At 39.7% G+C, this 22,991-nt stretch overlaps 3 protein-coding genes, 1 long non-coding RNA gene and 2 other non-coding genes across 6 annotated transcripts; 1 reads left to right on the top strand and 5 right to left on the bottom strand.

Moving 5' to 3' along the window:
• Positions 1 to 564: 564 nt before the first annotated feature.
• Trnai-aau (transfer RNA isoleucine (anticodon AAU)) lies at positions 565 to 638 on the bottom strand. The gene has a single exon. It is a non-coding gene; the product is annotated as a tRNA-Ile (tRNA).
• Positions 639 to 913: 275 nt separating this feature from the next.
• On the bottom strand, positions 914 to 995 carry Trnap-cgg (transfer RNA proline (anticodon CGG)). The gene has a single exon. It is a non-coding gene; the product is annotated as a tRNA-Pro (tRNA).
• A 9,300-nt stretch (positions 996 to 10,295) lies between these two features.
• On the bottom strand, positions 10,296 to 13,500 carry LOC130702820 (enhancer of polycomb homolog 1-like). Its single transcript, XM_057524432.2, has 9 exons — positions 13,088 to 13,500; positions 12,675 to 12,813; positions 12,505 to 12,605; positions 12,302 to 12,442; positions 11,794 to 12,237; positions 11,426 to 11,728; positions 11,166 to 11,314; positions 10,523 to 11,095; positions 10,296 to 10,452 (listed from the first exon to the last, which is right to left on the bottom strand). The coding sequence occupies exons 1-9, from the start codon at positions 13,244 to 13,246 to the stop codon at positions 10,335 to 10,337; spliced, it is 2,127 nt and encodes a 708-aa protein (XP_057380415.1). The 5' UTR covers positions 13,247 to 13,500; the 3' UTR covers positions 10,296 to 10,334.
• Positions 13,501 to 15,169: 1,669 nt separating this feature from the next.
• On the bottom strand, positions 15,170 to 16,243 carry LOC130702845 (uncharacterized). Its single transcript, XR_009004456.1, has 2 exons — positions 15,710 to 16,243; positions 15,170 to 15,644 (listed from the first exon to the last, which is right to left on the bottom strand). It is a non-coding gene; the product is annotated as an uncharacterized LOC130702845 (long non-coding RNA).
• Positions 16,244 to 17,311: 1,068 nt separating this feature from the next.
• LOC130702831 (coatomer subunit zeta-1-like) lies at positions 17,312 to 18,664 on the bottom strand. Its single transcript, XM_057524443.1, has 5 exons — positions 18,505 to 18,664; positions 18,160 to 18,405; positions 17,952 to 18,085; positions 17,787 to 17,877; positions 17,312 to 17,469 (listed from the first exon to the last, which is right to left on the bottom strand). Exons 1-5 carry the CDS (start codon positions 18,520 to 18,522, stop codon positions 17,422 to 17,424), a joined length of 537 nt encoding a protein of 178 aa, XP_057380426.1. The 5' UTR covers positions 18,523 to 18,664; the 3' UTR covers positions 17,312 to 17,421.
• A 2,164-nt stretch (positions 18,665 to 20,828) lies between these two features.
• On the top strand, positions 20,829 to 22,945 carry LOC130702824 (UBX domain-containing protein 4-like). The gene is made up of 7 exons (XM_057524437.2): positions 20,829 to 21,189; positions 21,263 to 21,420; positions 21,478 to 21,644; positions 21,721 to 22,161; positions 22,264 to 22,382; positions 22,521 to 22,683; positions 22,757 to 22,945. Exons 1-7 carry the CDS (start codon positions 20,979 to 20,981, stop codon positions 22,866 to 22,868), a joined length of 1,371 nt encoding a protein of 456 aa, XP_057380420.1. The 5' UTR covers positions 20,829 to 20,978; the 3' UTR covers positions 22,869 to 22,945.
• The last annotated feature ends 46 nt before the right edge of the window (positions 22,946 to 22,991 follow it).

The raw sequence follows: 22,991 nt of genomic DNA, 5'->3' as shown, positions 1-22,991 counted from the left end.
AACACTAAGATTTTCTTGTTCCTTGATGTGTCATCACTATTGGAAACGGGAAAAACTTAGTTAATGAGCTAAGCTATCAGGTACTCATCAATATTATTGTTTTATGTAAATGAATAAGCCAGCATTTAAAGAAACTGTGAAGTTAAAAAATCATTAGCTTGAACCGAGCTTTTCACACATCAACATTCACGTTAACAGATGATGGTAAAATTGAAGATCAACGCATTTTATAACTATTTCGGCTTTTTGCCGAATACACGAGCCCACGTCATCATAATCATCTTGAATTGAAAGAGTGACTAATGAAATCGTCAACAAATGCAGAAATCCGGTGTGTGAAACATTGACGTCAGTCACCGGACTAAAACGAGCGTTAAACGTTGACGTCGAAACGACTCGGCCACATCTATTACAACATTACCGATGAATAAAAATGATCGATAGTCAAAGCATCAACAAATGCAAAACTTCGAGTTGGAACCAATGATGTCTGCAACATAGCCGCTTTGAAACGAGCTTTAAACGTTCAGGTTAGCAAAATGAAGTTATTGATGGAAATATATATGGCCCGTAAGAGGATCGAACTCATGACCTCCGCGTTATTAGCACGGCGCTCTAACCAGCTGAGCTAACAGGCCATTAAAGTTACACTAGTATTGTAGTGATGAAAATTGAGCCAGCATCTTCATTTGGATTGAAAACATGGTTGTTTTCACACTTTTCACGTAAACCTCACACGATTTCTTTTCAAAGACATCCCAAAAATTAAAAGCAATCACTATCAGGGTAACGCTAAAAACGTTCCGTAATGCAAAACCAATTCACACTTCACCATTCACGTAACAAGAGTCTGGGGAAGTTTAATGCCAACGCCACACTAAAATTTTTGTTTTGATATCATGCACTGGTTGCTCGCAGATGGTAGGATTCAAACCAACGCTCCCAAATGGAAACTGATTCCGAGTCAGTCGCCTTAACCACTCGGCCACATCTGCTATAAAATCAATTGTAAATTGAAAGGGTGACTAATGAAAGCGTCAACAAACGCAAAAATCCGATATGTGAAACATTGACGTCAGCAAAATCACCGGATTAAAACGAGCGTTAAACGTTGACGTGGAAACCATTCGGCCACATCTACTACAACACTGTCGATGAATAAAATGATCGATAGTCAAAGCATCCACAAACACAAAACTTAGAGTTTGAAACATTGATGTCAGCAAAAGAGCCGCTTTGAAACGAGCGTTAAATGTTGAGGTTAGCAAATTCACGATATTGATGGAAACGTAACTGGCCCATAAGAAAATCGAACTCATGAACTCCACGTTATTAGCACAGCGCTATAACCAACTGAGCTAACAGGTTGTATTATATAAGCTATTGTAGTGGCAAAAATAGATGAGCCAGCATCTTCTTTCCGATTTAAAAGTTAGTTAGTTAGTATCATAAAGAAATGTTCTGTTTTCCTTTGAAATCACTGTGAGCATAAGGTTGGTTCCACACTTTTCACACAAACCTCACACGATTTCTTTTCAAAGACATCGCGAGAAGCAAAGCAATCACAATCAGGGTAACTCTTAATACATTCCTTAAGGCGAAACCAATTCACACTTCAATATTTGCGTAACAAGAGTCTGGGGAAACTTAGCCAGTTTAACCTTTTCGGCTTCCTTGCACAGGTTCTCCGCAGATAGTATGATTCGAACCTACACCCCAAGACGGGAATAATTTAGAGTCGGTCGCCTTAACTGCTCAACCACACATATTAAAGCAAAATAAGAAGAAAAAGAAGATTTCACGAGGACATCTCACAACAGAAAAAATTGTCATGAGTGGGACTTGAACCCAAGCCATCACTGAAGACCAGGAATCTGATGCTTCTCCCTGAGAAGTAAGGTTTATGCTTGAGTCTGGCGTCTAAGACCGCTTGGACATTCTGGCATATTATTATATGGATCGGCATCGCTGATTTGATCGCTTGGATTTGAAGAAAAGTCGTCCCCGTATACTGGCAGCACTGAGACAGCGGACTAACATCTTCAAAGCACATACGTCCATCCTCAGCTGTTGGCAGAAGAATACACTAGGGCTAGACGACTCTTCGATGCTTGCAACTGGTCAAGCCCGACAGAAGACCAGTTAAGTTTTTTGAATCGGCCATCAACCAGCGAGGAAATTGAACTGAAACTTGAACGTTGCGCTATCAATTCTGCACTGGGAGCTGACGGAATCAAGTATCGCCACATAAGAGCCCTCGACCCTCAAGGCCGCGTATTCGAAGTTATCGATGAAAAGGTGTGGCAGTTTGGAATCCAGATGAATGGGGGAAGTCACGAACGGTTCCCATTTTCAAAAAAGGTGACCCTAGGGATTTTTCTAACTTCAGGCCAATCTCCCTTCTGTCTACCCTCTACAAGATTTACTCTGGCATCCTTAGCCAGTAAATCACCGCCATCGCAGTATAGTTAGGCTGCTTATCCCGGGCACCAAAAAGATCTACTAGGCGTTCATGGCATCCAAGAGCACACGCAACGTCCAAACGCAAGTGCATGTCCATGGCTTAGCTGGATTTGTGCAATGCGTTTGGTTCAGTTCCTTATGAAGTAGTGTTCGAGTTGTTTCTCTCCCTTCCACTGCCGGGTGAACTGAAGCGCATGCTCTCCGATATATACTCTGGAGACATCATGAACTTCGTTGTCGGAAAAGAATGTGTAACTATAGCAGGAGTTCGGAAAGGTGATTGTTTCAGTATCACCGTCTTCAACCTCGCCGCCGAATCGCTCATTCAAGCAGCACTGTCGGAGAGCAACTATAGAATCGACCTCTTCAAAAAATTGCCAAGGCTGCCGCCTACGCCTGGTTTATTGGTAGTGTCCAATACAGCCCAGCACTGTAAGAGACAGTTCACCACTTATCACAGGTAGTTAAAATCCTGGGCCTTAGGTCCAATGCTGAGAAGCGTGCCAGTCTCAACTTCGACAATGGGAAAGCTTTTCAAGTAGAACCGTTTGTTGATGGTTGACCAATTAGATCTCTGGGCCCAGAAGATCAAGAGGTCTATCTCGGCACTTCAATTGGCGCTAAGCTTCGGTTCCGCCTTTCTATTCAGCTCATCAGTAATATTGACAAGATTGCTATATCACTATTAGCTACATGGCAGAAACTTGAGTTATATCGGAGTCATCCTCTTCCATCGCTTTCTCGCCCCCTAGCGTCTGCAAGAGTCCTAAAAGAAATTTTTACCTCCTCGACACCGAATGCCACAAGTTTTTCGGACACATCATCATGGTTCCCAACACTGTCACGATACCATTTTTCTACGCGGATAGTCGAGTAGGTGGCCTTGGAACTTTCAACATTACTGAAGATGCTGACATCTGGACCCTCGCAAGATCTGTTCAACTGCTCACTAGCATGGACCCGCTGGTGAAGAACTTCTTCATAGAACAGCTCAAGCACACCATTCTGCAAGGGATTAGAGAGAAACCCCAGCAAATCACCCGATGGGGAATACCTTTATTACGACCGGTTCTACAGAAGCCGGTCTCTACAGACTTTGCTACAAACCGGCTGGTACCAACTTGTGGGCACTCGCTTGCGGTGCTGCCAAACGCCTAAGAGCACGGATAACTGTATCCGCCGACGGAATCTTCAGAATTATCACCGACGACATCTCCGTGTCCCTAGTAAAGGCAGTTCATGGCCTTCGACAGGTGGTACAACAACGCCACACCCGGAAATTTACATGTGCTCCTCATCAAGGAAGAGTTGCTTCGGCCTTAGCAATAGACCAATCGACCAAAGGCATGGCCCCCTCAGCCCCTGCAGGACTAATCTACTACACGACGACTGGAGGTACCTCCACCGAGCAAGGCTTGACCTCCTCCCTCTACGCGGATACGCCTGGTCGTCTTCCGACGAGTTCGCAGTGGCGAGTCCCTTCGCCACTGCGAAGAAAGCTCCGAGAACGATTTTCATGTTCTCAACAACTGTAGGGTTAATTTGGCTCTTGCTACACAAAGGCATGACGCCGTTTTAGAGCTCCTCTACCTGTTGCTATCTAGAAAGGGGTATGCTGCCACCATCAACCGAGAACTTTCAGAATCGCGAATGAAACCCGACGTCGAACTCCAAGTTTTGGGTTCTTGTCTGATGATTGACGTCGCAATTTCCTACGACCTACCGGAAAATTTCAAAGCAGCATACAACCGGAAAATAACCAAGTATCAACACCGGTGACAAATGCTACCACTAGTGCTTGGCTCCCTAGGTTCTTGGTATCCACTGAACGGAGATATCCGATCTCTTCTAAAAATTGACCAACGCAACTGGTCCTCGTTCGGGAGGAAATCCAGATTGGCGGCTAGTAAAGAATCCATGGAGACGGCAAAGGAACGCCTAGCTAGCACAAATGATCCCGCCAGACAAACATAACACGCTGATCTCCATTTTACGCTCTGTAAATAGTATTGAAAATTGTACTTTGAACGGTATTCTATTTTCCATTTTATAGCGCTGTCATGTATGTAATTTTATGATTTTCTTGTATATCAGTCTTATGTTCATATTTCATTATGTAATTCTTTGCCCTTTATGGACGTGTGCCATATATGGTTGTTCCAGGTAGGAAAATATACATTATGTCGTAACCACTATACCACCATCGCGCTATGCTAATCAATACATTTCTAAAACAAATCCATTTTACAAGGACATCGCCCAAGAGAAAAATTGTCAGGAGTGGGATTTGAACCCACGCTTTCTTTGAAGACCAGAAATCTGATGCTTCTCTGTAAGAAGTAAGGTTCTTCCCTTGTACTCCTAGGTGTCGCCTTGTTTATATTATTTTATTTGGCTTCTTTTTTTACTTTTGTCGCATAGTATTTTGAAGGTAGGTTTTTACTACATTCTACTCTTTTGTTCAGCTGAAATAAATCACTTTATGAAAAAATCGATTTTGCTGAACTCAATTCAGTTTATAATGTAATACAATTTAGCTCAAATTGAACTGAACTGAATATTTAAACACGAAAAACCACAAAAATGCAACTATTTTCGAAAATTTATTTGGCCTTCCCCCGTTTCCCCCTCTTGAAGGAAACTCTTCGCACACATTCAGTTTGTATTAACAGTTGTAGCTGTCATATATTTGTTCCATCTGCAATTATACAGGCTTCTCACTGCGCAGTGCCACAGAATCTTTTCCCGTCGTATGCGGAACTCGGTCAGCTGTGATCGGGCCGGCCACCCAGCCTGTCTTCCCCCAAATAAAACTTGATTTGGTGGCATTGGATTCTAATGTTTTTCGTGGATTCCTGTTCAACGTGGTAGACTACCGAACACATGCACTTGACCTCAGCCGAGGTACAAACTCAAATTTCTCCCGCGGAAAAAAGCTGATGCCATATTTTCTGTCGAGCGATTTTATTTTTCACATAACTAACTAACAAAGCTACACCTTTAAATATCGAAAAATATCTTCACACACACATGGAACACGAAGAAGTAAGTTCTTAAAGTTCATTTTTTCAAATTTTTGTGTTTTTTACTTACACCGTAAAAAACCGTAAAATTTTTTTCCTTTAAATTTAGCGTACCTAACTTAACTATTTTGTGTGAGCTTTTCTGCAGATCATGGCCCTTTATCTAGTCTGCAAATTCCACGAAAATTTTTTTTTTATCAATTAGTTTGGGGTTAAGAGCTAGGTTGTACGGTTGCCTCAACGTCAAATCGTCATCAACGTGACATCTTTTGCTGTTTACTTTTCCGTTGTGCATCGGTCGCTTGTTTCTTAACCTTTTCGGATCTTATAGCAAAAGTGCATTGCATCTGAGTTCCATTACACTTCGAAATAAAAATGGGATTGCTATAAGAAATAATGCCGCGATGTCGTACCATTCAGAGCTTACAAAATAGACCCCAAAGTCTCGGTTCGCAATTCTACCCAATTTTCAAAAGATCGCCAAATTAGCTATATTGAATACAACTACAAGATCATTACATCATTATGATAATATTGTAAATTTAACGATAGATTTTACGTGTGGTATAATTATTGTTTTAAGATCAAATGTTGTAGGCATATTTGCAAAAATTCCACAAATCAGTATCCTCTTCAGGTCTGTTCGACATTTTATTTGAAGAAACCTTGAAAAACATGCATTACTTAGTTAAACTATGCATCAAAGTTAGAGAAATAAATATAAGAGGCATTAAACCGCTTTGATCATAATTTAAAAATAAATATGCAATGATGGTAAAGCCTTGATACACCCCATGCCTTTCAGGAAAAGTTCGAGGGCGGAAACCGTAAGTACTTGCACGCCGAAATATTAAATACCAGAATATAGTGGCGAGGCAGCTAATACCAGGTTGTTACTTTGCTCCCGCTAGTGACCTTCGGTAATTGTTCCTACTCTGTAGGTACCAGTTTGTTTTACCTAACTGTGGGATCATATATTTTTGATAATGTACAGGATGGCAGCATGAGATTGTAGCTTGAATCCTGCTTGCAGCGACCGCTGTCTAAAAATACGTGTCTGAAAACTGGAAACAAATCGTGTACTTTATAGGCCATGATGTAAACTTAAAAGAACAAAAACTAATATTTATGCAAGTTACACTTCCTTCATAAAATGTACTGTATATAAATTTAAAAAGCCTTCATGTTTCCCAATTCTTTCGCGATTTTCAAAAACTGTTACAAAGACGAACAACTCATCGAGCTGCTAATGTTTTGCTTGTACAACAAAAAGAAAAGTTCCCTTTCCTACATATTTGAATCGTATCTTCATTTCATGTGTGGATCGGTTTGGCTAATACTTCATCACGATGCAAACCATTATTATTATTTGTCATCCTCGTACACGTATGGACGTGGAAAAAAAGGTCAGCCTTTAATTAAGCATTCATGATGGCATTTCCAAGATATTTTACTCCGAATTAGCAAAGCACAGCGAGATCCATACCTAAACGTCCATTAGTACAATTTCTAGTACCGTTCTAGTAGGTCACTAATAGATGGTAAATGAATTCTGAACGCGGTAGTTCAACCGACTTCATTTAAGAAGAAACATTACAGAAAATTTAAGCCATAGGCAATTCTGTTAACAGTGAAAAACTGCAGCCAATCATACAAAAACACTTGTACCTATACGTATTGTAAGTAAGCTACGAAAACTTTTCCTTTCAAAATATTACCTGCATTATTCGTTTCCTCAAAACTTCTAGAGAAAGAAAAATTTAAGTTTCTGTAAAAAGCTCGGTTGTTTCGTTGCATAAGAAATAAATGAGGCATGCGTGTCAGAGGTGGCTTTTGATACCTGCTAAGTAGCGCTCTCCAAGACGTTGTCTAGAATTGTTCTTGCCGAAGCAAAGAACCCAAACGTAAACAAGACAAAGCCTAGGAGAGGCTACCAAGCAAATATGTTATGCGTATTGTGGAACTTTTTAACCACCGTCTCGAAGTTGTTGCCTGATTACCTCTTCTCGTGGTTGAAGCAGATTGCGGTCAATGTAACGGCGTAATCCAGATGTTGCCGCTCAGAGTGGATGAAGTCACATAAAATACGAAACTCGACGGGGCCTTCGATTACGAGCTACCTAATACGGCGAACAGTAAATTTCAATTCAATGTAGATTAGGTCGGCATAAGAAACAATCTTACACCACCGAAAATTTTCAAAATGTGTGTTTTTTTTTTAAATAAAAACAAAATGTGAAGTGAGCTACGTGTTCACACTACAGTACACACAAATCAGCGGGGAAGGGCGATCGAGCAAAATTGGGATAGAACGTCGCGGTCGACTGCTACGCGGCGTTTGAGACGCGGGCTGACTGTGATGCCGGTATTAGACAGCAACTGGGAAAGAACTGAGGATAAAGGGAAACAATCTTGAGAAACCACGTTGAAAAAGAAAAAGCGTGGATAGAAGGAATGGTGGAAAGATGCAAGAAATAAAGGCTGTCCTTCGTAAAGGATACAGCTTGTCATATTCTGCAAGGTAAGCCAGGTACGGGATTTCCCGAAGAATTTCAGGTATGTGGGTGCTAGCCCTACAGCTGATTCCACACAGCGCGACGAATGGCATCGAAACAATCAGAAGACCCACGGCTCACGTTCGCCTACTCGTCCGTTCAAGTAGCTTCACGAATCGGCCTTGAAAGGCTGATGCCTCCCCTCTCCAAACACTTCCGCATTTTTTCGCGCAACGCTCTGCACTAGCTGTTGTTAGCCGAAAGAGGAGGGGACTTTCGATTGACTGTGCATTGGACCTTTGAATTGTCGTAGATTATTCGTGACTCGTCGCTGAAGAATGCGGCGATACACCGCTCCAGGTGAAAATCTTAGGCATTCGGCGCCACCTCTGCCTCCTGGTGCATCGCAGTAGCATGGAATTGGCGTCACGAGAATTACCTTAAAAGGCATCCAGAAAGGAATTCCTCTTTTAGCGAGAACTCCCGAATTCATGTTACAGATGAGCAGGACAATTTTCAACTCTATTTCTCCTACTCAGACATTGTCAAAAGAAATCCACATCACGAGGCCAAAAGTTAATTGAAAACCCCGTAAAAAAAAGTTAGTATCTGACGTTCTAGCGTCGAATATGAAACTCGAACATCGTTCAGGAGAAGACAGGTCACTTTTCATTGGGAATAAACCAGGGAAAACATGTTCAGTTACCAGTCGTACTTGTGACAAACGTACGGTATTCATGGCTAAATTTATCAGAAAGCTAAACAAAAAGCTTTCGGCACCGTTGCATTCTTGCGTACTGAACAAATTCTCATATTCTTTCCTTTTTTTTTACAATTTTGGATTTAGAATAATTGAAAGTAACCATGCTTCTAGTTAACAATGAATTATTCACATGATTGGGGCGGAAAATACACGAAAGAAGGTTAAGTTCAGGAGCAGCTACGTAAACCTTATGAAGCCCTAGCAAGGAATTTCAGCAACCTTGAGGTATAGACCGTTACGATGTTGCTTGCCTTCTAAATGCAAGTGTTTGCAGTAAGCTGATGGCGCCAAGATCTCGAGTGACCTTCACGAAGTTACGGAGGATAAAAAAAACGAAAGAAAGAACCATGCGGTTGGAATGCTGAATACACTCGACAGGAATGCCAGGAATGTGAACTATCTACACGCGGGTGAGCAATGACTATCTTGGGTATCAGCGTCATTTGGATTTTGCTCGTCGACTTGTTCAGATAACCCTAAATGGTAATAGTTCAACTTTCAATCGATACGCAACTTCTCACAGTACTAGATCATGGAGTCCAGTTCGCGAAACGATTCGCAACTAGAACACGACATCACGGAAGCTTAAACTGAACGAATTGGGGAAAGACGCCGTACTTCAAAAAAGACGAAAAAAAAAAAAGAACCATGTGATCCGCACAGATTTCGTTCAATAGCACAACGATATTTCATTGATAAATAGCAACGAAACGAAACAAACACAAGACATGAGAGATTTTCAACAAAATACATGTATTTACACGCACACGAACGACACTGTACATTCATCATGAATACTTCGCTTTTCAGAATCATCCTTTTTTTAACGCGATTTTCGATGAAGATGGTATTCCAGCTTATAAAACAGAAAAAAAAAATTGATTGGGGAGATGAGGGGGAAAAATTTTTACTGTGGGAAAAAGCATTTTTCTTGTTGGAGCCAAATTATCACACTCAGCCTTTTGCTCGAGGCTGCACTTTACACAAGAGGCTCCAGCGGTTCGCAAGGAGGGTTTCTTTCCAAAATAAAATGGAACATTCGAGAAGTCTTAACTCAATCATTGAAAAAGACCAATTAACGCGTCTGTCTGTTAACCTTGACACAAGCATGATTACTTAAACCAGCTGTCAAGCCGACATGCTTCCACGGAAAGCAAAGACAAGTGGCAGCAAAACGAGACAAATTCACAGCCAAAGGAAAATTACGAAATCCCTAAAGGTGCCATCCAATGCCAATGAGTTGGGAGACCAGCTGCTTATTGATCCTCCATAGAAATGTTTGCTTCTTCATCGAAGCTCATATCTCCGCTTAATACGTAAGATCGTGTTTGGTTCTCCTTAAATAAACGAACATTTACGCGAAAAATGGAGAGCACGTTACCAAAGAATGAGAAATGTACACGTGAAACTTTTCTACATAAGCGAACTCTCATAGAGAATACGGATAAGTAACTGAAGACTATCCCTGAGTAAAAAATGAATAATAATCATTGAGGACGATGTGAACAATCTACAATGATACAAAAGGAAAAAGAATTGGGATGAGAGAAAACAAGGTTGATTTCCGCGTGGATCCGATTTTAGCGCAAGTCACGTGACTTCCATGGCAAATGTCGAATCGATCAACAGAAAATCGACGACAGTTTGATTGCTTTGGTCCTTGTCTTCAGCAGTGTGTAAATCGCCCAAGCATGGATTGACCATGGAACTGTTTTTGTAATAAGCCCCGTTAGTGAAGAAATCTTGTAAGGCAAACTTATAGTGAATACTAGAATTACCAATCGTTATTCGGCAAAGAGGCACTCTTAGGAATTTTCCAGAATGGGGAATCTGTCGCAGTTGAAGGTGATCCTACTCCATTCATATGAACAGAGGGAAGTGGTTTTTTGCCGTTCAATTCCTGCGGGTTAGCCTCTCCCGTAACATCTTCGGGTTGGACTGAGTCAAAATAATTCCACCAGTCTAGATCCATTTTCCCCATAGAGGACGCAGTGTCACCAATAACGTTGAAATTCGAATTGGTGACGCAAGGTGGGCTAAACTCAGAAGGTGGCACTCTAAAGCCGTCTAGACCGGCATCGAAAAACAAACTGTCAACAGTCGGAGAATCGAAATTCTGATAATGATCTTCTTTTTCATCCGTATGGATATCATCTGAACCGACAGTATTGGTACTGGGGTCGTTGCAATTCGATTCTATCAGTTGTTCGACGGGCGAACTTGGCCTATAATGTTTCCAGCTTGTTCGGATTTCTTCCTTCAAATCTTCAGATAGAGTCTGATGGCTAGATCTGTCATCCATACTGCCCCAAGTGGCGTCATAAGGAGAAGAAGTGCGATCCAGGACAACCCTATGATACAAAAAGTTAAAACATGTAAATCACCACACCAGCGAATCACATAAACTGAAAATTAACGTACCTTCCTCCCCGCCCGACACGTCTGCGGGCCAACCCAATACAACGACGCCGGGGCGTCGCTAAAGATGTCAGACAGAATCGGAACCTCTGATCAGTTAGCCCACCATCTTCGGGACCATGGTAGGGATATGGACTTGACACCTGGGTCGGCTATAATACAAAGAATAGAAATTATTTGAGTACAGTAACAATTTGTACGATACAGTAAGCAATTCTTCTGCGAGGACATGCCTACGTTCAGCAGAATCGCTGCGAACTTACAGCAAGGTAGTTGCAGTGAAGTTTACGCCGAAATGTAAAGGGGCCTTGTTTTTCGATGTCGGATTCAGCTTCATCAGCTTCGCTTTGGGATGCAACAGCGGCAGTTTCTGCCTCATCCTCAGAGCTCGCAGAAGGTCCATCGCTAAAACAACTCATACCACGCACTGATGATGCGACTGATGCCGATACTGTTGACGCAGTCGGTGTAGGAACTCCGGCTGTTGCCAATCCTCCTCGGGTTGTGGAATTCTTATGCCGCCTTTTCCGGTAATTCCGGCGTTCTTTACGGATAAGCAACTCGTCCTTAAACAATTTAATTCAGTTTAGTATAGGAAAACGTTAAAGTTTTATCATAAGAGCCATCTTACTTTGAAAGATCGGCCTCGATTTCTTTGTAGAGAAGGAAGGTTTCCAGTCAAAGGGGGGATTGCATTAGGCCATACGTTGGAGCTCTGAATAGTGGACAACGGTGCCGAATTGGGACGAGGTTGTTGTTTAACTTGAGCAGTTAATTCATTGATGACATGTCCCGAATAGTCGGAGAGTTGATAACGTTTCTCGTAAACTTCAATACCAAAGTGAACAACTTCTCGCTTAAACTTTTCACGTTTCTTTATCATGTCTAAAAGTGACAACGCTCGACTAAGGTCTCTCCTCAGTTTCAACATTTTTTCGTATGAAGCCTCGTCATTCTTCCGATGCTTGCGTGTTTGCATCTTTTCGGTTCGACGCCTGAAAGCGATGTACGGATTGCCACTGGAACCAGTCCCTCCGAATTTTTCCGTCTTCACTTGTGGAATTAACGGATTGAGCTGCAAAAAACCGATCCATCAACTTAAGCGATGGAAACAATTATCGACGTGAACAATAACATACCATTTTGAGACGTTTGTTTAGCCAATAATCATATACTGCAATTATATAATCATTGTCTTGTTTCAACAATGATTTTGCCTCGTTGAGGGTAACTACAGTTTGGCCTGAATTTTTTTCCAACCTGTCCATCATTTCTTCGAACTGAATTAAACATAAAGAAATAAACTATGTTTGTATTTGATTACCAATGTGGATATAAATACCTGTAATGGAGTAATGTCTAATTTTCCTGCTTGAGAAGTAATCCATCTTTCATCATCTGAATCCATGTCGTAGTCTGGAATGTCTTGTTCCATTGTAAATGCTGTTCCATATATTTTTGGTTTAAGTATCATTATGACAATACTATCTATCACATAATTAATTGACATACGTTGCATGTGAATAAGGTTTCTTGGCACTTTCCATTCTCCTGGGTAACATCTACTGTAGCAACCAGCTTCATCAACCTGGAACACTTCTGGAGTAGGAATAATCAAGCCAGTGACAATAGCTCGCTGCAGATGGTGTTCCTGTAAAAAAAAAAACCAATTGTAAATTTGTTACTAAAACTTGGAAAAGAAATCTACTACAAATGAAAATAAATATAAAACAATAATCATGGGGGGAATGTCCAGGGATGAGTGTAACGAAACACGAGCTCAATGATTTCGAATTTCAAAACTCATTCAAAACAGATTTACAGTTGAATTTGGCGCCAACCTTAGGAGCATCCAAGATGGCGGCAATTTCCGCTGTCCGCCATCTTTAATGATAATTTACACAATTATGCCAAAATCTAAATACCGTTTCTTCCTCCTTTTCCATGCCAGTTGGCATTTGAGGGACTGCGCGATTGATAATCGTGAAATCCGGTAAATCTGGCAGTTCATGGGCCATGAAGACGGCCATGGGCTTGGCGGCATCCAAAGCCCGGGCTCGAAACGATAACTTCGTCGTGCTCATCTTGAAGAGCCCGGGAATCTGCTGAGCCGATCAAGCAATTTGCTGGAAATCTAGCCCAACGTAGGGCTAAGAGGGTCCTACCCCACACTTATTAACACTGCATCTTAACTAACACATAGCCATATTGTCGTTTCTTGTCGAAGCACTCTCCAAAGAGGAAATAATCACAAAATTTCTTCAAACAATCTGCTGGTAAGTTTTGCTCGTGCCAAGATGGCGGACAAGCGATGAAAATTCGACGCAGAAGACAAACTTTAAACCCCGCCCTTCCCTACTGAAACGTCACCAGGGTGGACTATAAAACCCGGCCAAGAAACTCATACTGAATGAGGAGGACACATCAGTTCAATAATTTGCATGTTAAAAAGGTTGGCATAAAAAAATATAAGAAACATAATCATTTTAAACACTAAATACGACGATAAGTATACTTTTACTACATTAAGCTGTTAAATGTTTTATTCCAATTCGATATTTTACGCATATCCACTTAGCAGCAACGCCATCTTGTGCCGCAACCTAAAGTTACATGGTTATTTAAAGGAAAAAAGAAACTGGAACTTTGTTGATTCGCCAAAACTAAACCATCGATTATAGGCACTCACGGGGTTCACGAGGTTCTCCATCACCTTGACTCTTTAAATTATTTAATCATTTTCTGCAACTGTTTATGCCTGTCGATCATGTTGCACTTTCCGTGGAGCTACGGAATGCTACGGTGTTTTCTAAAAAAAAATTTGGATACCGTCTCTACTGTTTATTTTTGCATTAATTAATAGAAACTGTATCTCTTTCGAAGCGAGATATGTACCGCCTCAACATCAGACGGTGATACCCAGACAGGGTAATCGCGTATCCCGGCCAAAATCCCCTAGAGTTATAGTCAAGGGAGTTATTTTGGTTTAGGTAAGAATTTAAAAAACGAATCGTGTCTATAAAATAAAAACTGACACTAGTCATATACCAGCATGCTCCGTCGGATTCAGAAGTTCTGTTCGCCTTAATCTCCGGATAGCGAAGGAAGTTCAGTGGGAGATGAATCGTTTGCTTGGCCCATGATTTTAGATCTTCAGCAACATTTATTGATCATTTATTTCAACTTTTCTGTGTGTGTGTGTAAAGAGAGATTTACGCTTTCCGCAAAGTTTTATGAAGCGCCGTGAGATGAGAACACACCTTAAAGCGGTCAAGTAAAAGGAATTTTGCGAAATTCCGTATTCATTTTCCGTAAAACCGAAGTGTTCGCCCTTTTTTGGCATTGGGACGGTTAAGCTTGTATTCGACTTCACTACTCAAACAACATTTAGACAAACAAGCCCATGCTTCATGGAATTAAACTTTCTTCTACAAAGCAACGTTTTTATAATCATAACCAACAGGTACAAGAACGTAGACTGTGTCCAATTGTCTATATCTGAGCCATACCAATTTACCCCAATATGATCTCGAGACTGCTGTAAAACTGTTAAAAGAAACACATACTATAACGACCATGGCGGACAATAATGCCCAATATTCACCAAAATTTCCAAGTTTTCTTGGAAGCATGAAATGGGAAAACGCAAATCCGAACACTCCACTTTTTGCTTCGTTTTCCGTCAACTGCATTTTCCCGTTTGATAGCTCAGCAGCCGATGTGGCGTCTCCCAACCCCCAAACAATCCAGGTTGACTGCGCTAATCAACCCCCGATTTCGCATTGACTGCGCAAATCAAAAGGTAGGTTTCAAATACGTTCGTACGTGACATGGCAATATGCAATGTTAAATGTCCGTTATGGCGCAAAGACAAACACAAAAATGGCATATTTTCTTCGTTTCCCATGAAGGCCCATCGAACATAAATGTTGCATAAGTTAGCAAATCATGAAGCGTCCTTACCTTGTCTAAAAAAATGATAATTAAAACAAAACAACTTCCGTCAATTAGACAAGGAAGGTAGACTGTGTACGTATCCTACATTGTACATATACAGTAAGATGTTATTTGCCTATTAGCAAGTATGGTAAGCGACTGGCAAGACAACTTACAAACAGGCAAATTCCATAAAAAAATTGCTACAACGTTCATTAGTATTTAATTCTTAGCTTTTGCTCCATTACGTACATCAACTTGTATCTATACTGACATCTGTTTATGCACTACCACCGGACACCAATGGCTCCAATCAAGGTCCAATAACGCAAGCCAAATGCTGATTCACCTCCTTAAATCGCGAGACCCTATCTGAACTTCCATCCATATCAATTGATATGTCCTACCAAGATTTGATTCTATTCTGAGAAGCTTTCTAAGCTTGTCCAGATCAAAATCCTTTAGAAAGTTGAGCTCCAGAACGGGAGGTGCAGCCAGGTAATTTTTCATAGGAAAGACACAGTCATACTGAAACCACAGGGTCATCTATAAACAGAAATGTAAAAAATGTTGAATTCGCACATCTGTGTAATGCATTTTTTTGTCAATACCAGTCTTCTGCTTGTATATCACTATCTTGTCACCATGTTATCTGCAATTAGTATGCCATTTTGTGGAAATCTACCTGGAAAAGTGCAGTTAAGCCTATTAAGTACAGTATAGTATACCTATAACACCTGTTACATTACACTCACACCTAAAGAACCATTCTGTTTTCTCCTCATTACAAAACCAAAACTTTTTTTTAAACACTTATCCTTCATACAAGTAGTTCCTTTTTACTGCCGAAATCAAGTGTTACTTACGTCATCCCATCCAGTACTAGGCAAACAAATTTCTTAGCACACATTATTGTGCTCTAATACCGCTAATACTGCACTCCTTCCTAATTATCTGCAGCGGTGTAAGGCAAATTTTTGTTTAGGATTTCAAAATCTTAGACGATTGTGAAACAAAAGGAATTAAGATGGATATCTTTTAGTGTCAATGGTGTCACTAAGCTCTAAGCCGAGTAAATGGTATAGTAGTTATAACGAAAACAAACAACAGACTTCATTACACAAATTGCAACCAGGTTGCTAGGATACCAGTGTACCCACGCCTTCAAAAGAAAGATCACGGCTTCGAATTCGAACATTGCCTGACTTTGCCTTTAACGATCAGCTGTCAGCCTGCCGCTATAGTCTCTAATGACGACAAAAAACAGGAAAACAAATTGACATCTTTACCACTTTAGTTTGCTTAATCCCGGTATGCAGAAAGCTAAAAAGCCCCTCCCCCTTTCTTTCAGGGGAAAGCCTCAGAAAAGTTTATCTAAAGAAAATGCGCGTTATGTCTATAGCTTAGAACTGTCAATGCAGTTAATTGCACTCTTGACGTTATTTAAAATTTTAAACAGATATGGGTTCGCGAATTGCGATGCAGGCCCAATGAGATTCCACAACAATAAATTACTTCCCCCTTTTTCAAAGCTAGATCCTATGTTGCAGAATTGTTACTAAGTTTCATTTAAACAGAAAAAAACTTAATCTGAACGCATTGATCTTCACAATACGAATCTCTTTACTATTGGCTTATTTTGTTTATAATAAATACACCGAGCTATGACTGAACAAAACAGTAAGCGCGATCTACTTTGCATTTAGTTTATCCGTACATGTACATGTTTTTTTTTTATTTCTTATAAATATTGAGGTATCCAGTTAAGTATTTTGGCCTGGGTTTGGAATTTTTAGAACATAATAATTCACTGGTTGGTAAATATTACCTGGAGGGGGAAAAAACAGAAGTTATCAGTTAACTGATAGTGCCCATCAAGGTAATGCCATTTACTACACGAACGTGTTAATTTTTGCGATTTCGACTGAGGAGGTAAAAGTGGAGTAACTTCTGATTACTCGGAATTCCCGCTGTACTCGCAAACGTACAGTATATAGTTTGCACGGACTTCCCTATATAAGCTAATGAAGGGCTACATTTCAGCGTCCTGTGTCACATAAAATTAGATTACCACCAAGTTACACTGAAACATTCACAAAATAATTTAGTTATAAAACTAGAGGGGCATAACAACAATGTCTTCCATGCATGCTTTTCATAATGCAAAAACTTATTGTATATTTTTGTTTTTGATACGTAAAAATGTTAACAAATTTCATTAGAACAGATTTGTATTTTATAAGAACAAAATAACTGTAGGGAAAACACAGAGAAATGTTTTCAACGGCATTGGTAGATCATAGTTGATACAAAGATTCAACCACTATTTCAGAAGAGACCATTTCAGTTGCTCCTTCGCCGATTGAAGCACCTATGCATAAAAAGCGAGGAATTGTCAGATTAGACCTTAACTTTTTACTATTATAATACTGCATCAACACAAGATAGCCACAGAGCAATGGTTTAATAAGACTCATTTTAGAAAAATGTCTTTTACATTAAATGCCATTTGATTGCAATAAGTACTGAGAATCTCCTTTGATACCATAACATATGCTATGCACAAAAGCTTTGGTTCTGAGATGAACCTGATAAAAATTGGCTGAAGACTTTCCAAAAGAACTGGTTTGGTTATACAAAGGAGATGTCTCTATTCTACGAAATAATTGTTAAACTTTTAACACAAACCTGAGCAACTGTCTGTTCCCCAATTGGAATGTCATCATTACGGAGAGCTACCCTGTATGATATGGCAGTAGGATCTGACTCCAGAATAATTCTGCACCAAGTTGGAAAATCACGGTAATTAAGTTTTAAGTAAACACCATTCCAAAGAAAAATGATATATTTTACCCAGTGTCACATATTTCATCTAGGGCCAGCATAACTACATCCAGATTTTCCATCAATGATCGTTTCTCAACATTTTTCCTAAGTATTTGGCTGATGGAATCATATAAACAGTTCAAAACACTCACCAAGATCAGCTAAATATAAAAAAATTAGAGTATTCAACTTCTATGAATTCTTTTTGTTCAGAAAGTAACAAAGCACCTTCTACCTCATTTTCTTGATTGCTACCCATGACATAGAAATAAAGATCAACATTGCTTTTGTACACACAAGTCATGTTTTCAAGCATTATGATCTCTGTATTGGCTCGATGTGTTTTGTTAAAGAGATTCTTCTCAAAAGCCTTCTGTTCTTTTGCAGTGGAGAGTGTATTTGGATCGTAGTATTTTGCAAGGATGCGTTTCCCGTCATTATCCAGAATAGCAATGCCTTTAATTACATACAGTGAAGGTTCCTGAAAGTAAAAGGAATTTTTTTGCGTTACATTGAACACCTGTGGCGGATCCCTGAAAAAAAAAACAACGTTCAAGATTAACATTTGGGATTTCGTTACCAGAACATGATTATCCATTTTGCAGAACGTGCTTCCCAACACACGAAATACGGAAATGTACAGAATGTTTTAGAGAGAACCTTTGCTGTAATCGAAATCCACAAACGATATGGGAGAGCTCTATCACCTACTTGACAGTTGGCAAATGCAACGTTGGCACTATAGACCGGCGGCCAGAGTAAAATGCGGACACGGACCGCGGACTGGGCAAACCTCGATCACATTTACCACTCAGCCCCGCGTTATTTGGGTCAGTGATCGATCCTGATTTTGTCAGGCTGGTCGCGAGGCAATATGTACTACTTAGTACATAATCGCGCCTACAGTTTTCTTTATGGGGAAAGTGTGTGTTGTCGCCTCTAGGGCTTTGATTTGGTTGCTTTAATGGTTAAACCGTTAAAGTTAAACTAGTTAAACAAAAATGCGTGTAGCGCATGTCTTAATTTTTTTCGAAGCGAATAACATGAATTAGGTTTATATAAATTTATATTTACAATATTATGATAATGTACATAAATACTACAATATAATAAATACACATATATACAGTATATTACAAATTATACATATATATTTATACATACGTACAATTATATTTATATATTTATACATACAATTATAATATATATATTACTATTATATGTATGTACAATAGTTATAGTAATTGAAATAAAGGAATATAAGAGAAACAATTTTTTAATTATTTGTCAGCAAAATTAATTATGATATTCGCTGATTTAATACATAAATAATATAAATATAATATAAATCGATAGCCCTTGGTAAGGGCTATCCATTTTTAGGTAATTGTAATCAATATTTTCAAATCGAAAAAATTTTAAGCGCAAAATGTGTTTTTGTTGTTTTTCGATCTAAGGTTCTAATGGACGCAACCGATAAAAATAAAAAAATAGATGTTACACTTAAACTCTTTCCTTTTCTGAAAATTTAACATAAATTTCATAGAATTAGATAGCTCTTGATAAGAGCTATCGATTGATGCAAAATTTGTCAATTTTAACTGTTTAGTTTCTTCATAAATAATTATTAAAGAATTTCATGATTTTAGAAAGGGGAGGGGGTGTGTGAAAAAGACGAAACTTTGCATTGATTGTTTGATGCTTAATCTTCGTCAAAACAGGAAACCATTATAATATTTTTGTTCCTGGTGATTCCAGGAACAAGTTATTCTAAACGTTTACTTTTAAGCTGCTATATTTAACCCCAAAAATTACGTTTGAAAAAGTTGTTTTTGATAAACCATTATGGCGGCCATTTTTTTACCGCGCCAAGTTCAAATTTTAAAAAGTGTAAATAAGTGTAAAAATATTTAATTATAAGTACATATTTACATTTTGTTTGTGTCTAGAAAATTTCAACATTCCGTCTTGTATTAAAAATTAAGTAAGATAATTTAAACAAATTTATTTCATGGGTTCTCATTTAATTTACAATTTTAGGGTTCTTTTTCCACATATCCGCGTAGAAAACCACGTTTTATCGCGACTTCCGCGTGGAAAAACTCCAAGCAGACAATATTAAAAAAAACAAAACAATTGACTAACGCCCTGCGCGTTTGTCATTTACCCCATAAGAAAAAGTGCATCTGCAACTATGTACTACTTAGTACATATGTACTGAGACCATGTTGGATTTTGTGGGTTTTGGGTTGTTTTGAAATTACGGTTCGGATTTTTTGGTGCACCGAGCACCGTTTTTTTAGCCCGATCAAAATTGGTCTGAAAAAAAATCACCAAACCCGATCAGAAACCCCGATCGCACTGTTTTGTACAGTGTATTGTCTGATCTTTTATGTCGATTTCAATCCCCAATTTTCACTGGAGATCATGTTTTCTTTAACAAAGACTGTCTTTTTTTTTTACAAAAAAAAAAACAGCAACAATACTTACATGAGCAAAAAAATTTTTATGAAACGTTCCAGTTTGAATCAGTATTTCTCTGCCTCGATCTGTCACATAAACTCATTTTAATATTCAGTGATAATTATAATCCACGTTTTTGCTGTGTTTTCGTCAATTACTGGAAGTTAGGCTAAGTGTATTTTCTAGGGTAGATGATAGGTGGATTTGATGGCACTTAGATGCAAGCAGGCAACCCGGTACTGTGCTACGTGGTATGCTGCATCCCCCGTATAATACGCAGACTGCGGACCGTTGTAGAGTGGGGAAACTGGGGACTGCTGCAATTTCTTTTTAGCCAGTCCGCGGCTTGAAGTCCACTGTTTGCCAAATTCACAGTCCGCGGCCCACGTCCGCACATTACACTGGCCAGTACAGATGTTATGGTAAACCCTTCTGGTTGTCGTCGTCAGGTGTTATCATTTACATTTTTTTCATCCGCTCCTACTCCCAAGTTCTGGAATATACTGTGGCAGTTATTGAAGAGAAAACAGAACGAATTTCTTGCACTCCAATTGCAATCAAGCAAGGGGATAGTAAAACTAACGAATAAAAATGCTTTGGTTTCAAGGGAGTATTCCAGAAGCTATAGGAGCATCACGCAATAGAAAATGCATATTTGTAGTAGTTGTAACCACAGAAGATGAGGATTCGCGAAACCTTTTAGCCAGATTAGAAGATGAAGAAGTCTCAAAATTATTTAACAGTTGTGTCTCAATTTCCTTAAAGAATGGGACCAGTGAAGCCAATCAGTTCAGTCAGTTGTGTATGTATAATTTTATCATTTGTCTCCCTGTTTTCTCTTGTATCTTTAATGTTCAATACCTCCTTCCATGTAGACCCTCTTGTCATCCTGCCAGCAATTTACATGATTGGTCTTCAAGGATCACCATTAGAAGTTATCGGTGGATTGGTAGACATTCCCACATTGTTAAAGAGAGCCCAGTTAGCATTGGAAGCACATGACAAACAGCAGAATGTGAATCAAATATTGCAGGTATTTATATCAATTCTTCTTATTATTCTTTAAATGATCTGTTTCATGTGATTTTAGCCGGCAGACAATCGTGATTCGCCAGAAACAACAGCCCATAGCACAGAAGCATCACATTCATCACGAAGCGATGAAGCTTCCAAAAGTGAAAGTGAAAATAACGATGTTGTCCCTGGTAATTTACCATTGGAAGCTCGCTTAGAAAGAGCTGATCAGCTGCTAGCACTGTAATTATGCTACAGCATTATCCAATTAAATAGTGCGTCTTTAACTCTGGTGTACCAACCCCTAATTATTTTCTAGCGTGCGTGAGAAGAAGAACGAAGAAGAACGTGAAAAAGAAAAAATTAAGGAACGCGAACGTCGAGAACTAGGCAAACAACTTCAACAATTGAAAGAAATGCAGCGAGAACGCGAATTACGTGAACAAGCTGATTCTCGTCAGAAAGAAAAACGCGAAGAAAAAGAAGCCCTGGAGAAAATCCGACAGCAAATTCTTCAAGACAGGGCAGATCGAGCTGCCCGGTACCAAGCGGCTCAGATTAGCGAAGAGGAGCGGCGACGTACTGCTCAGAGTGCCCAAGAACAACTTCAACAAGAAAGGGCCTCAGCGGCTCGTAGCGCGTTTGCTCGCCTTCAGTTTCGTTTGCCAGACGGTTCCACTCGTACCGATCAATTTTCCTCGGACGCCAAATTATCGGCCGTCATCGAATTCATTGATCGCGAAATTCAACCAAATTTCAGGTAGCGTTTTGTATTAATGAATGATTTTACGTCCTAATCCAACATGCAGCCATAACCCGTTTGCGCTTGCCATTTTATTTATCAACTCACTTGCATTATTAGACCTTATACAATCAGCACTACTTTCCCTCGCCGCCAATTCGATGAGTTTCACATGCAGCAAACGTTACGTGAACTGGATCTTTCTCCTTCTGCAGCTCTTCTTATCATTCCTGCAGCCGGTTTGTGTTCTCATTTTTATTATCATTCCTCGGCTTCCTATTTACCTTTAATGTCATTTCTCTTATTCTTTCCTTTTCGATCTAAGATGGAATATTTTTTTTTTTACATTTTCAATCTTCTGTTCACCTTGTCATCAGGTTCTAAGCCGAAGGCTAGCACATCCGCCAGCCCTTCGCTGTTTAGTTCGCTCTTCGCACGAGTTTTTCTCATCTGGAATTGGATTTGGACATTTTTCTCGAATCCTACCCCTCGTGTGACTGACGATGTTCCAGCGGCTCAGCAACAGCCTAGTAATCATGGGTATGGTTCGGCGCTCTTTACTCGTTATCCATCTCGAACTCAGGAGTTATATTTCTAAATTACGGCTTTCTAGAGTTCGCCGTCGGAGGCCTGATGGTAACATACACCGTTTAAGCGACGCTAGCCCTGATGACAGCAGTGATGATAACGGAACGTGGAACGGCAACTCCACCCAACAGTTATAAACATCCCTTATCGAATTTTTTTCTAGCCAGCTCGTCCAATTCGAGCAAACACAAGGTTTACTCTTGAATTCGATGTTTGTTTTTGTTTTTTCCTAAATTACTATCGATTGTTTTTGTAACTTT

The sequence above is a fragment of the Daphnia carinata genome, chromosome 5 (assembly GCF_022539665.2).
Source record: "Daphnia carinata strain CSIRO-1 chromosome 5, CSIRO_AGI_Dcar_HiC_V3, whole genome shotgun sequence".
In the NCBI taxonomy this organism is placed as follows: Eukaryota; Metazoa; Arthropoda; class Branchiopoda; order Diplostraca; family Daphniidae; genus Daphnia; species Daphnia carinata.
This window is presented reverse-complemented; position numbering and strand designations above follow the sequence as displayed.

Bases quoted from the DNA above. Each gene is read 5' to 3' on its own strand.
- LOC130702820 (XM_057524432.2), bottom strand. From the start codon at position 13,246: ATGAGCACGACGAAGTTATCGTTTCGAGCCCGGGCTTTGGATGCCGCC. The intron at 12,443-12,504 runs GTATTTATATCC...TGTTTAATTCAG, and splicing joins TAGACATTACTCCATTACAG to TTCGAAGAAATGATGGACAG. The intron at 11,096-11,165 runs GTACGTTAATTT...TTTGTATCATAG, and splicing joins CGTGTCGGGCGGGGAGGAAG to GGTTGTCCTGGATCGCACTT.
- LOC130702831 (XM_057524443.1), bottom strand. The intron at 17,878-17,951 runs GTAAAATATATC...AACTTGGTGCAG, and splicing joins GATGAAATATGTGACACTGG to AATTATTCTGGAGTCAGATC. The intron at 17,470-17,786 runs GTTTGTGTTAAA...TTTTATGCATAG, and splicing joins GGGAACAGACAGTTGCTCAG to GTGCTTCAATCGGCGAAGGA.
- LOC130702824 (XM_057524437.2), top strand. From the start codon at position 20,979: ATGCTTTGGTTTCAAGGGAGTATTCCAGAAGCTATAGGAGCATCACGC. The intron at 21,645-21,720 runs GTAATTATGCTA...ATTATTTTCTAG, and splicing joins GCTGATCAGCTGCTAGCACT to CGTGCGTGAGAAGAAGAACG. The intron at 22,162-22,263 runs GTAGCGTTTTGT...TTGCATTATTAG, and splicing joins GAAATTCAACCAAATTTCAG to ACCTTATACAATCAGCACTA.